Source organism: Peromyscus leucopus, chromosome 10 (assembly GCF_004664715.2).
Source record: "Peromyscus leucopus breed LL Stock chromosome 10, UCI_PerLeu_2.1, whole genome shotgun sequence".
Classification (NCBI taxonomy): domain Eukaryota; kingdom Metazoa; phylum Chordata; class Mammalia; order Rodentia; family Cricetidae; genus Peromyscus; species Peromyscus leucopus.
In genome coordinates, this window is record NC_051071.1 from 72,880,692 (window position 1) to 72,896,330 (window position 15,639).

At 36.1% G+C, this 15,639-nt stretch overlaps 1 protein-coding gene across 1 annotated transcript in view; it reads right to left on the reverse strand.

The window, feature by feature from the left end:
- Window positions 1-3,244: 3,244 nt before the first annotated feature.
- LOC114689298 (transmembrane protease serine 11G) overlaps window positions 3,245-15,639 on the reverse strand; it is a 28,543-nt gene continuing 16,148 nt past the window's right edge. The window contains exons 4-10 of the mRNA XM_037209127.1: window positions 14,994-15,061; window positions 13,795-13,955; window positions 10,406-10,444; window positions 9,530-9,701; window positions 8,297-8,556; window positions 6,371-6,513; window positions 3,245-4,720 (exon numbers count right to left, since the gene is read on the reverse strand). Coding sequence (XP_037065022.1) covers window positions 4,559-4,720; window positions 6,371-6,513; window positions 8,297-8,556; window positions 9,530-9,701; window positions 10,406-10,444; window positions 13,795-13,955; window positions 14,994-15,061 — 1,005 coding nt within the window. The 3' untranslated portion in view covers window positions 3,245-4,558. The remainder of the gene's footprint in view (window positions 4,721-6,370; window positions 6,514-8,296; window positions 8,557-9,529; window positions 9,702-10,405; window positions 10,445-13,794; window positions 13,956-14,993; window positions 15,062-15,639) is intronic.

A 15,639-nucleotide genomic window follows, 5' to 3' on the forward strand; every position in this document is an offset into this window, starting at 1 on the left:
TCAACTGCTTTCTGCCATGATATTTTATGCCAGCAACAGAAGAGCGACTAATACAAGAGCAGAGGTGGCTGCCGAGCCACTGCCCCAGCCCCCGAGTCCCTTACTAACAGGGCTTTGGCATTTCTGTGTCTGTCTTTCATATCTCTGAAAATTATATGCTTCATTTACATATTCTATCCTTTCCTTTCTAGGGAGCTCATCATTTTGAACTTCCTATTCATTGATACATTCCTTACCTGCAACTGTGGAGGCTCCCAATCTCGTCAGCTGTCCTTTCTCATTTCTAGATCTAATATTTCCATCTTTTTATGCATCTTACTGTCACAATGTCATTCTTGACCAAGGTGAGCAAGGTGACATCTTCCCTCATCTATTTAAGCTTTGATATCTTATTTGTTTTAAATTCTCGAACATCTGAGACTCTATGTTATCTCCTCTATTGTTCTCAGGAGGAAGTTCAAAGTGTTTATTTTGGAATATGACTTCATGTTTCCCAAGAGGAGTCAGCTATTTTATCTGGCACTGTGAACTGAGGAAGAGCCAAGCCTGCCCATTACCTGTGTCAAGGTGAGTTTTAAGGAACAGGTTTGGGGTGAATCCAGGCTTGAGATCTTACAGTCACAGTGACTATGACAGCCCACTCCCATTTGCTGACTGTCTAGCACCAACTAGCTCTCCCTGTGGGAATCACGCTGATAAACTCTCAAGAGAAGCAGTCTCAGAGCTGGAGAGATGGCTTCGTAGTTAAAGTGCTTGCCAGAACAACAAGAAGACCAGAGTTCAGATTTGGACAGTACACATAAAGGCTGTGAGCTCTGGGTTTGATGGGCAGGTCCTGTATAAGGATAAAATTATTTCATTTTAAAAATAAAAAGTAAATACATGAATACATTTTTTATGTTTATTACATAATAGGATTATATAACAGTACATACAAAACTCTACATTTCAATTTGCTTAAGAGAACATAGGGGAGAGAATGATGAATTATTCTTTTTAAAATATCATCTTCCACAGGGTAAAGCTTATATAATAGCATTTTATTACAAAGTCAAAAGAGTGTATTTTGTAAAAATAAGATGGGCCAGAAGATGGCACTATAGTAGCACATTTGCTTTATGTGTCTTAACTCCTCTGTACACAACTGTGGGAGTGGTGAGCCATTTTCCCATTTCCTAGACATAACTATAATAAAATCTTATTGACAGATTGTATGATACAGTTCTTGTTTTATTGGTTGGCTGCTTGCTTAAGTAGCATTTCTACTATCTCCATGTCCCTCCATTAATTCTTACTCTTTTGTTTGATTGCCACAAATACCTCTTCCTGGGTTAAGAAATAGTTGGTCAATTTACAAAAAATAAACAAACTTTTTAATTTTTAATATGCCATTAATTGGCAATATTCCTTGATCTTTTTCTAAAGCAGGTCAAAACGCCGCTTCTGAGTATTTTACTTCAACCTTGCCTGTGGTATGGGGCTGTGTTACTACATCTGGAAGAGTGTTTCCTTTCCTCTGATGCAGTGGCTACCAGAAGGAGAATCTAAACGTGTCCTTGCCATGCCAGCCAACGCATATCCCTCAAGGGGCCTACTGCTGAGGTGGCAGTCATCCAAGATACCATTAACTCTTTTGATGGTCTTGAGAGTAGGGACCTGGTTTTAAACACAGCTGCATACACAACATCTGGAATACCTGATACCTAACATATGGAGGTTATTAACACAAAAACACAGCTCTCACCTCAGAGAGAACATGATGTAGTGTGTTCTTGACCAAATATGAGTACCCATGATCTGGGAATATATATTCAAGTTATGCTGAAAGCCATGTTTTACTGTGGTAGCAGGTTTGTTAAATCTTAATAGTTATAGAACAAAAGAAAGATACAAATTAAGGCAATAACATATTTCGATGAGATTGTTAGCTAGCTAGTTACCTCAAAAGAGGGAAGACTCTCTGGTAGACCTCAGAAGCTATCTGATGACATCCTTAGCTTTTGGGTTCATGGAAGCTAGTGGTCGCTTAATATATTCTAGGAAAGTTTACCTAATAGCCACAAGGATGTTAGTTCACACACAGAGGTGGGCAATGAATGGCTTCTAAGGAGGCTCAAGATAAATGCAGATAACTGGACCTGCAGCATTCCAACTCTCTGTACTCATAAACTTTATAGTAAGTTAATCAAACTTTTAGAATCTTTAACACAGCTGTGACTTTTTTTTATTTAAGGAACTTCCATTCACAGGTTCAAGAAATTTGTTAGGTGAATGAATAAGTGATCATAGAGGTACTTCCTAGGATAGTAGAGTTAAGTTGTAGCCATTAGAGTTTTCTGTGGTGATAAAACAAGAGTAGTAGTCATTAGTCACATATGGCTATTTTTTTTTTTTTTGCTTATAACATGATTAGTCTAAATGAGGACATAAAATTTTAATTAAAAAAATCAACTTAAATCTGGAGAGTGGCTCCCATATTCAAACGAATACCTTTTAGGGCTTAGTGATGCTTTGTAAGTTTCTCTACTCTGCAATGTTAGTGGGTGACAGGCTGAGCTGTTCTGCCTTGGCTGAATCCATAAATGGCATTGCAAGTGACACTTAATGTATTTGATCTAAAACCATATTGTAGCAGCTAATTATCACTTATGAATCTGAAAGGCAATTCTATTGCACCTCATCAGTACATCACTGTCTTCTGTCTGTCTGTCTATGAATTGTTTGCCTATGGATCTTCTTTTAATTTCTTCCAAATGAGTTCAGTTTCCAAAAGATGTGCATTTGGCTAGTGTTATGTATATGTGATGGGGTCATAGACACTACTAGAATGTAAATGTACTGACATTATTAAAAGTAAGATAAAATAATGTTTCCAAATGCTGGTAAGGAGACCTTGACTACATTAATTTTTTTAGTGAGTTTTTCCGCTAATGATTTCATAGTAGCTGTTCTTAACTGAAGGCAGTCTTGCTCAACTGGGAACATGTTGCAGCTGTCTGGAGCTAGTTTTGAATGTTACAGCTTGGCAGAAGAAAAGCTGAGGAGGGCAGTGGGATGTGTGTGTGGGTTACTGTGTCCTCCAGGCATCTCAGGTGAAGAAGGAAGGAATGTTGCCAAGTGGCCTGGCATGCCCGTGATGATCTCCCTCCTGTCCCAACCAAAGAAGCATCTGTGACAAAATGTCAGTAACATGAATGTTGAACAATCCCTCAGTGACAACACAGAGAGAACAAATTTGGTTTATTATCATAAATACATTTCAATATGTACAGTGTGATGTGTTAAGCAAGACTCAATACAAAACCCCAGTGAAAACCTTAACACAGCAGTTAACTCATCAATTATAAAAAACGATAAAGATGTACGGAGTAATTCTGAGTTTGGTTCAGTACTACTCTATACTCCCAGGTGAGACTACAAAATGTGCAACTAAATACATGTGAAAACGACAATTTTATCATCAAAACTAAGGTATTCTAAAGATGCTTCCTTGATTATTTGAATATTTTATTTAAATATTCTATTGCAGAGTGCTTGCTATTTAACAATAAATTCAAATATTGCACAAAAACATCTTTACTAGCATTTTGTATCAAATATTTTATGAACGTCTACTGAGGCTTTAGCTTCACATTTCAAATATTTATATTTTCTTGGAATTAACTTATGCTGACTTCTCATCTTACAGGTACTTAGTTGTTCTAAGGTACCTAGTTGAAAATAAAACTGTTTAAATAAAATGAATTAAGAGAATATAAACTGCAATTGAAGAAATAAACTTATACAAGTATTGAAACTTCTCTCAATTTAGAGATGGAACTGAGAGTAACCTTATTAGACTCTTACTCATTTACCTTTCATGAATGAAAGGGCCCAAAACATCACTTTTAATTTCCAAGTATGAAAAGGTATTTATACAAGGAAATTTCTCTAATTCTTCTCTTATGTGACTAAAAAAATCTCATCTACTGCTTCCAAATATATGTCAGATAAACTGTCTAAGTACAATATACAAAAATACAAATGCAGAGAGGTTCGGAGAAAGGTTACGTGCGTATCTGGAGTTGAAAAGGAATGGACCTGCTCATTGCCATCTCCTAAGTCCTAGCCTCTTGGCTAGTGCCTTCTCCATCATTGGTAACCAGTGGCTTCGACTGATTACTTGGCTTGTCTAGTCAGTGGACCGACCAGTCACCAGTGAGGATTGTCTATGAAGACGACAAAAACTATGAGGGCACCAGAGAAGGGTCTGGAGAGAAGCAGCGGGTAGCTGCTCAGTTAGTATTTGTTCAACCTCCAGATGACTGTAAGTTGAAAAGGTATGAAGCAGGCAAACAGAGGTGAGCAGGGAGCAGAGAGTATCTTTTGTGGTCATGGTTGGTCAAAACTTTCCAACGATGTGAAAGAAAGTCTTGTCCCCTTCTGATTTAAGAAAGTCACCACACCATGCTCATTTGCATTTTGAACTAGATGACCATGTTCATGGCAATGAACACTGAATACAGTTTGCCACAGGCTGTGTGTGACACCCCAGTTTGGATAAGGGGTGGCTGTTGCATTAGATGTTAGTTTTAGATTTAATCCAGTTCCGATAGTGAGTCACTCTGGTGTAAATTCCGGGCTTGTTTTCTTTTCCACAGTCGATTCCCCAGCTAACAATTCCAAGAAGATACCAGATATTTCTATCATTTGAAATAACCAGGGGCCCTCCAGAATCGCCCTAGAAAAGAAGAAAAACATGGAACCAATGTGAGAAATAAAAGGGTGTCAGAAGTGAGAGCTAATTGGCTCCTGACTGCCTAATAAACTTATACCTGGAACTAACATGCTAACTCTTCCTCGAAGCTTGTTTAACTCCATTATCTAGAAGTGATGCCTTGTTTTAAATTTGATTTTCACCCTGTTTCACCCTTACTAATCAGTAGAAGGGTGTTCTGGAATGTTCTTTCAAATGTGCTGTATTTATTACTGAAAGTCTAAAGTGAGTCCCCAATAAACACCTTTATATACTTAAATCATGAGGATTTCTCAGTTATTTTTAACCTAAGATTTCAAAAAAAAGATTTAAAATCTATCTTTAACTATGACTTTATCCTTCCAAAAAAAATAAAAAAAATACCCTGTGATAGTTTATTACAATTTCTTAAAATGAGGGAAGTGGTAGAGTCTGGAGGAGGCAGAGGCTCCTGAAGAAACTTTGAGGCTTCCTCCTTTCCACATTCCTCCTATTCTTAGTCTCTTCCAGTGTCTGGTGCACAGTGTGAACACGCTGATCTACTAAAGGCAATCCTCCTCAGCTCCTTCCCCTCAGGTCTCCATTGTAATTGAGATCCTCATGCTCTTACTGTACTTACTAATAGCAAAAGGAAGCATGAGCCAGTAAAACAAGAATGTCAGCTCCAGTGTGTATTATGTTTATTCTCTAAGTCATGTGATTCCATTGTATGTTGGATTCACATCTTGTTTCTCCTTCTCAGGGAGTGATTGGAAAGATACCTTGTATTCTAGAATGTGTAGCTAAACCGCAACTTTCTTCCTTTGTTTTAGTAACATGTGCCCTAGTGAAATTGCAAAATCATGGCATTTTTTAAAATTTTAGTTTCTCTCAGTAGTGTCCATAGTAACCTGTGATTCACAAAAAGTTGAATAAATAAATGAACAAATATTTATTGACATTGTATGACAGCCAATGTCAGGTCAACAGTGACACCTTTGCATACAACAAATGCCACAAACATGCCAAGTTATCAGAGCCAATGTTAATTTGCCAAGGAATCACTGTGTTCTTGTGCCCAGTCACAAATGCTACAAGTCAGTTCTTTAATTTGTTAGTTATTTTTAGTTCTTCAAATAGCCATATTTGGAACTGATAATGCTTAGTATTTAAAATTAATGTGCTACAAGTATGAAGAAATGCTACTTGTGTAATTTGAAAAATGATCTGTGATGTATTACATTTGTAGGAATGACTGCAGGTAATTATATTTTTCAATACTGTAATTCTATTTGGGCACAAGCTATCTAAGTACAAATATCAGCAGAACTTGTCTCACTGTGGCTTTAACTTAATAGGAATGAGATATTCAAAGTTTAGTTGACTTAGCCTTGATTCTGTGGCTTCATGCTCACTTTCTACTGTCTGTCTGAATTATTGATCTCTACTAAGAGTTCTGATTTGCAACTGAAATGCTTGTTTAGATATCTCTGTTCAATATGTTGTTTTATGAGAAGCTATATGTCTTGGTGTTCTTTATTCCCTCTTTCCTCCACAAGTTAATTTCATGGAACTATATTAAATGATATTACTCTGTGATCAATTATTTAATCCTTATTGAGTAGAGTCATTGTTTGTGGATTAGAATATACTTACCTCACAGGCATCTAGTTTTCCTGTCAAGAAGCCAGCACATATCATTCCTGATGATATAGCACCACCATATACATTAACTTGGTTACATACATCATTACTTATGATCTCTATTTCAACTTCTTGCAGAGAATTGGGAAAAGGACCTAAATAAGGAGAAAATAAATAGATGAGGAATGGTTGGAAGTCTCATTATTATTATGACATGAGCTTAAACATCAGTTTTAAAGTTGCAGAATTTGGGACTGGATGGCAACATTCAGCATCAGTTACACTTTAGGGTGACTTCTATGTGAAGATATCATATTTTTTATTTATTTATTTATTACTATCATCTATTTGGTCCTTACAAAAACTACTGAGGATAGATATGAATATTCTGGGTTTTAATTGAAAAATTGAAGTTCACCTGGTTAAGAGTCATGCCATGATTACATGGCTGAATAATCACATAAACAATGCCAGTTTAAACACAAATTATTTTTTCACACCTGGAATCTACCCAGATTACCACACATCACTTCACAAAGGACATAGATATTTCCAAATTACAAATCATTTAGAAAGAATAGCATTACCAAGAATCAAGTTTCATTCTATGGGATCCAATTGCTTCATGAAAAGGATGATTGTACAATGGAAATAATGAGGCTTGCTGTTACAAACAAACATAGGTACAAATAGGAAGCTAACACACCCATCCTATCTTCTTCACTAACAACATTGATTGATTCATTTGCATGGATTGTAATACAAAAATGCCACTTACTTGAATGTAATACTATTTTAAGCCACTATGCTTTTATTTAACAGCTTCAATTAAAAATGACATTCATATGAAATTCTATTTCTTTTTATAAAAGAAGAATTGGCATAAGAACTTGGGAACTTAGAGGGTTTTGCATCTATGCTATGGCTGTTAGCTTGGTGTTTTTGTGGGGACCCCTAACAGTGAGAGCAAATGTGTCTCTGACTCTTTTACTTGCTCTTGGGACTCTTTTCCTCCTAGTGGGCTGCCTTGTCCAGCCTCAAATGAGGGATTTTTGCCTTGTCTTACTGTATCTTGCTTTGACCTGTTTGATTATTGTCTCTTGGAGGCCTGCTCTTTTCTGAAGAGAACAGGAGTAGTGGATCTGGAGGAAAGGGAAGTGGGGAGAGAGCTAGGAGGAATGGTGAGAGGGAAAACTGTGGTCTGGTTGTATTGTATGCTATAAGAATCCATTTTCAATTAAAAAAAAGGAGGAGGAGGAAAAGAAAGAAGAAGGAGAAGAAGAGGAAGAGGAAGAAGAGGAAAAAGAGGAAGAAGAAGAAGGAGGAGGATGAAAAGGAGGAGGAAGAGGAGGATAAAAACCCAAGACTCGTGCCCACATCTAAAACTCTGTGTTTGCTGTTTATTGGGCATTATTTAGTGGAGCAAAATGCTATATGTCTCACTTGATATTGTCACCAGCCTCAGAGATACATGGATCAGCAGCTCCCATTTAATATTTAATGTCAGGCAGGAATAGCTATTTGGATTCCTTGGCCAAAGCCATTTCTGTTTACAGTTTGGCCCATGATGGGGCTCATTATGACTAGTGTTTGCAAATTGTGTGAGTCAGACAGACAGAACCAACTCACTACATATGAAAGATGGGGCCTGAAAGAAGGATATGCAAAAGAAAACCCTCTTAATAATAATACCTTTAAATAAGCTTTAAAAAAAAGTTCTAAGAGTATAAAAATAGTCTATAAAATGTCTATATATGTTACTACATTAACTATTGTATTAAATAGAAGTGTAAGAACACTGTTTATAGCTGAAGCTTTCATATTTTTTGCTGTGATTTTTCGTGGGATTATCTTGATTTATACTTTGTATTTGATTGGAAATTTTCATGCATCTTAGGTTTGCATTGTTGGCATCCTTGGTTTTTTTGGGGTACTCACCGTTTGCTCTCAATGCTCCCCATCCTGTGACAAACACTTTGCTCTTTGGCAGGACTTGAAAGGTAGCATCAGGGAGACAGACTCTGCGCAGGTTTTCAGAAAATAGGACTGGGCTAACGAGCTTGACCACAGCAATATCATCGTCATGCTTGTGGGCTGCGTAGTTTTCATGGATGATAATGGACGCCATCTTTCTTGTCATCAGTGGACGGCTTAGGGTTGTTCCAAAACTGACTGTCCACAGTTTGGGGTTTTTGTAACTGATCACAAATTAAAAGGAACATAGTGGAGTCATTTCTGGTCTAGAGTTGCCCAGGATTCTGGATGGGCAATGGAACATAAATATGGGACAAGGGCAAATTCTTTAAGGCCATAGTTGATTTGGTCTTTCCCACTATCTTGTTTTTAGGCTTTCCAATTTTGATAATCTGCTTTCTAGTTGATAAGAAATATTCTATTACAAAATAGGTTTAGTTATTCTCTTTGAGGATGAATTTACATTCTTAAGGAAACAACACATTACTGCTATTTTATTATAAAAATATATTATTTGAAGAAAATAAAAATGCTAGATATAAATATATATATATATATACATTTCTGTAAATATACATACCCGTAATCATGCACAGTTATATATTTTTATTCAAAGGTACAGGAAGAGGAAGGCATAGACAAAAAAAGTTAAAAAAAGGCAGAGACACAGAAAAAAAGATAAATTTGTACCCATATTTTGTATGTTTTTCTAATGATTCTTTTCCATTGAGCATTTTATCCAGAATATTTCCCCCATTTTATTTGAATTTCACTAGAGTTATCATATCTCCTTTTTTTCTTCAGCAGTACCATATGTCAAATCTTTAACAGTCATACAGAGAATAAAAACATATAGCCAATGATATTCATGTAGAATATCAGATGTGAATTATAGATTGGAATATAAGTAATGGCACTAAAAGAAAACTTCAATATATTTCAGGAAAACTGGTGAACATAGTTGATTTTTCATTGTTAACTTGCTTATAGTTAAAACTGAGATTACTACACAATATATATTCAGTTGGAATTGAAAGCAATCTATTCTTTGCCCTATTCTTTAGTAACTGATATTCTTTTCTACTCCTGTCAACAAGGGACTACGATGTCCATGGAAAAGGTGAAGAAGAGGTAAGGATGATGGGACATGAATGTGAGAAGTGCTGGGGACCTCAAGAGAGTAACCCGAGAACTCACGTATCAAAGCAGTGAGCAGAGGTCAGGAGCCACTGGGAGCCAATCAGAGATGCACCACAGAGGTGGACACCATCCACCTGCAGGCTGCTTTGCCATGGCCAGGAAGCTTTGTCTGCAGGTTTGCCATCAGCGATTCTGGCTGTCTGTGGGTACTCCATCCCCAAGCCACAATCTGTCAGCCAGAAAGAAATAACATGGTTCTTTGCAGAGGGTGATACATGTGTCTGGATGTCTTCAGCAAATAGTGAAGCATGAAAACATTTAAGGATGTGTCTTGCCTTTAAAATAGTCATTGAAATTAACAGTAAACGTTTTTGAGGGTGATGGGTATTCAAGCCGATTGAGTATGCATGTTTTGTAATTAAGTCATTAATAATTAAAAGTTAGCTGTCATCTTCTTTAGTGTATTTGAAGCAATTTTTCTTTGTTATTAGTTTTTCATAGTTTCTGAGTTCTGTTATGTGTAGTTGTGTAACAGTGATATTTGACATTTATTGCAGATAGATTTTATTCATAATATGTTTAAATCCATTAAACAAATAATATTTTACATATTATAGCTAGTGCCTTTCATGTAAATCTATGAAAATTTTTATATTTTAACAAAGTAAGCCAAATAAAAATAAACTGGAAAAATTCAAGGAAATTGTTAAAGAGGTCATCAGGGAATCTTACTACTGAAAGAGAAAATGTTGCACAGAATTCATAAAAGCAAGTATATTTGTAATTTTATCATTGATTAAAAGTAAGCCACATATCCCTCTAGAAACACGATAGGTGTTTGAGAAATGGCACACGTGGTAATGGAGAAAGGATGGAGTGTTGTGAGTGTGATTCTTTGATTTAACAATGTATCAGCGGCAATCATGGGCTTACCACTGTTTAGAATATTCTCTGCTTGTGCTGCATTCATTTCTGGAAAAAAATGAAATCAAGGTCATTTTTTCAGTGACATTACTCTGCTGTAATTTAAAATACAATGCCTACATGGCATGAAATCCTTAGATTGGGAAAAACTGTACTAATGAGGAAAGCCAACGTAATATCAGTTAAGATTCTGATTGTATATAGATTTCAGGAAGATCCTGGTATGATGACAAAGTCATTGACAAAGACAGACATTATTTGTCTGAAAGATTAATGTCATACCAATTTATTGAAGTAGAAATTAAATAAAAGGAGTGTAGGGCCATTTTTACATGTGCCCTACAACATCCTTACTTGCATGATACTATACAGTACAGGTGTTCAAACTGTCTTCCTTGCCTGGCATCTAGGATTGGCCCACAGATTTTTTTTATTATTGTTTCAAATTCTACCTGCATCCAACATGTCATCATTTCTATTCATAAGTCAAAATAGAAAATGGTATAATCTGTGGTTGTCTTCCCCAGTCACTTGTATTTCACTTTATGCCAGCATTGTAGTGAGACTCAGAGTCAAGTATATTCAGACAAAAACTAGTCTTACATTTCAGTGTCAGGTCTTTAGGTCAGATAACACAGCCCGGGAGTCCAGCTCCCAGAACTACTCTAGGGCTGTATGTAGAATGCCTCAGAGTAGTGGGACTTTATGAAAAAATTCTTATGTATCTGGAGGCTAAATTTTTTTTATCTGAGGATTAAATAAGGAAACACATGCTTTCTGATGATAACTTTCTCCTTTATTTCAACTTAAGAAATCTCTTTCTGAAAATCTATCTCCACATATTTACATTCTTTACTCTGCACAATGATAAGTTACATTTTCAGGGTCCAACCCATCTCATAACACATGATAAGTCACACCATTTTTTTTAGGCTAGGGAGCTCACACAGTCTGGCCAGTAAGTAACACTTGGACATGCACATAGCTCTTTCCCAGACAGAAAGTGACATTGAAACATAGGACCTAAGCAATAAACAGTTAGTTGGCTGAACTTTGAGTGGTAGGGATACATACAGAAAGTCAATTACTACAGTGGGTTATGGCTACCAAAGTTGTTTCATGTCTGACTTTAGTTTAGCAATAAACACCTGGGAATTTATGTATTTTCTGCAAGGGCAGATAGTCTGTTTTGAATTTGTTTTGAAGTCTAAAATTAACTGTCTTTATGACTGAGAATACTGTTACTTTCCTATGTAAGTTTTGAAGTAAATTCTAGTATTATTTCTACTCATCAGAATTATATACAGATTATGCAGAAATCATCTTCCTGAAAATCCACAGCTATATGTGTGCCCAAAAGATGAAATATTTTCTCAAGATAAACACACAAGCAGTGAGGGAGAATACCCATAGCTGTTATTAGGCAAGAAATGTAGTGTGGCACATGAGAGAAATTACAGACAGAAGCAATCAGTCATTTAAAATCAGTGACCCCATGGCTTCGCCAAGTGGTGCTCCCCATCAGAGAGTTATTCATCTAGTGGGTTGACTGCTGAACACTATCATCTGCTATATATTTCCATGATCTCTGGTAAAGCCATTGCAACCAGCAGCTCTCAGCAGTCAGACTCAAGGGACACTGAATTGGAAGCACTGTTAGCAAGTTGATTATAGAAAATCCTTAGGATTACGTTCTGTCAATAATAAAAACCCTCTTGTGTCTTCCTTAACCTTTACAATAAATGTAGACTTCGTAGCTGGCCCTAGGTGGCCAGGACCCTAAAATGTCCTCAGTGTAACTGAACTGCTCCTCCTCCTTACTACCTTGGCTTGCAAGGTCTTGACTGTGTTCAGGTGTTGTTTCTGCTGGCAGTCATTTACCATCTAGCTGACTACTTCATCAGAACACTTTACCCATGGCCTTTTCCTGTAGATTTCAGATCTCAACTTAAAAGATTCCTTCCCTCTTTCCATGACAAAGAAAGCTGAAGTCTCATGTTGTGCTCTACTCTCTCATGGAATTCCACATTATTTGTTGCTGTCCAGTTTATTCACTGTCTTTCTCCTTTCAGTTAGAATATTGGTTCTAGATGTGCAGAGATTTCAGTTCCTGGAAGAAATAACTTTCAATACATAGTTGCTGAGTGAATAGATGAATAGCAATTATGACCAATACTCGATTGAGTTCTATAAGATATATACTGTAACCAACACCTATTTGCTTACTATATCTTTGTAGTGATACCATGATATAAGTCTATAGAAACATGATTTAATATTTGTGGAGGCAGCAGTCTCAAGGTCAGTTCATCCTATACCTAAAAGTCAAGTGTACTTTAGTCCTACCCTCTATTTGGCCATAAACCACGGGGAGTGGATTATGGTTAATCTGTAGCTTGTTTATAACTTTATGCTATACTGGTTTCTATTAAGGAACAAATTGATCTACTTCTATGAACTCTAGAAGTTATAAAGAAGAAGACAAAACAGTGAAAGACTTCAGAACTTGGGGAAGGATAAGTGCTGGGCTTTGTGATCTTTCTGTTTGGCAAAACTAAAATATAACTTTCCTTTAGATATATCATAATCACTCTCTCAAACAATTTGGGGGGGGAAATTAATGGAGAGACATATACTGGTAGCTTGTAATTTGCTGTTAGTTTTCTATCTCATTTTGTATCTTAAACAAGTTCTGATGAACTATGACAATCCCTAAATTAATTTAGAGGCTGTCTGAGAATTATAAAAAAAACTTTTTAAAATCTCCTATACCAAATTTTTATGAACCACCTCTTTATGTCTGTGTTGAAAGTGAGATAGATTTTTGTTTGTTTGTTTGTTTTTTAACGGCTGAGATACATCCTAGCAAGGCTTGGCATTTTTCTTCAGCTCACTCTATGTCCCAGGCCAAGCTGATCCTGTGTACTGTGGGAAGAATATGTTAACCTAAAATGAGCTCCACTTAAGCTCAGATCATATTTGTACCCTATATATTATGTTTTTTGTGTTCACATTGCCTTCACATTCTAGATTCAGATGGGGAAAACATTGCCAAAAAAAAAAAAAAGTTTACAGATTAGTGTACCAATAGTGGAGGTTAGGTTGTTTTTAAATGTCATGCACACTGTTTCTTAATTAAAAAGATGATGCCTATGTTTCTTTTAGTAGGAGAAAGGTGTTTTTATACTTGAGTAATCATACAGTTTTATAACTATTTTCATACCAACCAAGGGAAGATAATCTTTGTGGCCAAATGAGTGAGAAGCTGTTCATTTGTGACTCAGAGACCTAGAATAAAAATGGTTTTGTTTTATAGTGAAATAAAGAAGCTTTCTCTGTAGATAGAAAACAGTTAAAAGTGTTAACTATTGTGAGAAGAAAAAAGTTGTCTTCCTTGCCTCTAAGATAAGGTAATGAAATGTCTATCTTCAAGAAGATCTCGGTAGATTGCAACTTCTTGTGCAAAATGCTATCAGCTTGTCTTTTCAAAGTGTCCACATTGTTAAGGGGAAACTGAAATTTAATCAGCATGTCTGCTTTCAAACCATCATTACTGGGCCTGAAAAAGAAAGTCACCAAAGTGAGGCAATGGCCTAGTAATTATTCTTAATACTATATTATTCATACTTCAGTATTACTTGTATCTCTAAAAAAATAAAACAAATACTTAATGCAACTTATTGTCAAGATTATCCCTTTATATATCACACAGATGTTAAGTCCTGGATTACCTTTTACCTATAAAACTTAATCATAATTAAGTGAAGAATGGAAATTATAAACCAACTTTGTATTTATATCACATATGGTTTTTTCTTACTCTTTTTGGGGGCCTGCCACCCAGCTCCCAAATAAATCACATGCAGAGGCTTATTCTTAGTTATGAATGCCCAGCCTTAGCTTGACTTGGTTCTTGCCAGCTTTTCATGGCTTTAACCTGTCTGTCTTGTGTCTCTGGGCTTTCACCTTTCTCTATTTTTGTATACCTTTCTTTCTTATTCTGTGGTTTGCTGCATAGCTGGGTGGTTGCCCCCTGGAATCCTCCTTCTCTGGCTACCTCTTCTTCTTTCTTCCCAGATTTCTCCTTCTACATATTCTCTCTTCTTGCCAGCCCCACCTATCCTTTCTCCTGCCTTGATATTAGCCATTCAGTTCTCTATTAGACCATCAGGTGTTTTAGACAGACAAAGTAACACAGTTTCATAGAGTTAAACAAATGCAACATAAACAAAAGTAACACACTTTAAAATAATATTCTACAGCACATACATGTATACACTCTTGTGTTTTAAATATTCCTAGCAAATATTTACTATAAAACAAGTAAAATCAACAGAAATAACTAGGATTTAAGGAATCTTCAATTGAAATGTCTTTTGTTTTTTAAAAGGATGAAGAGTAGAACATATTTCATGATTCCTCAGGACACTCTCCCACTTCACTCTATGTAGGAGCAATTGCAATGTGAGAAGACTGTGCTAATTTTTTGTTGGTATATGGAAAGTCTTCACATCCTGTCTGCAGAGGAAATAGGTAAAGAATAACTAAACAGAACAAAGTTGTCTTTTCCTCGTGTGAATTGTTTAACTGTGGTTACCTGAAGTTGACAACTTGAGATTTGACATAATGATGCTTTAAACTGGATCTTTGAAATATCACATCTATCTGAAAAATAAGTGAATTTTGTTAAGTATTGTGTACATTTCAAAATGCTTATTTAAAATACACTGTAACACAAAATGTCATTGACCTTGTGTTTGTTTATAGTTTTCTCAAAGGAGTTCATTTGAGCATAATCCTACTGTCATATAATTATTACTATAATTTGAAGGTGATTAGCACAAAGAGTGAATTAAGGTAGACATTTCAAAAACAGAAGCTGGAGCCCAGAGACTGTGTAAGGCTGCCATGTGTGGACTCATCATCCACTTGACATCCAATGCCTTGAAACTGAGTTATGTTAGTCTCTGAGTGTGATGGCCAGATCAATTTTTAGGTTTTTGTAAAACAGTTTTAGGAGAAGTTTTGATCCTTCAGAGAGTGGAGTTGGGAGGATGATGCATACTCGGTCACTTCCCCAAAAATGATTACTTATCAAGAGAAATGCACAGAATATTTACTTAGAATAAATTACGTCTATGAATGCCACAGTGTGCCATTTTGGCTTTACTATATGGAATACTTTATCAGTGGTAAATTATCCTAGATCAAGTTATTTCTTAACAAAGCAGGAGCAAGGGCAG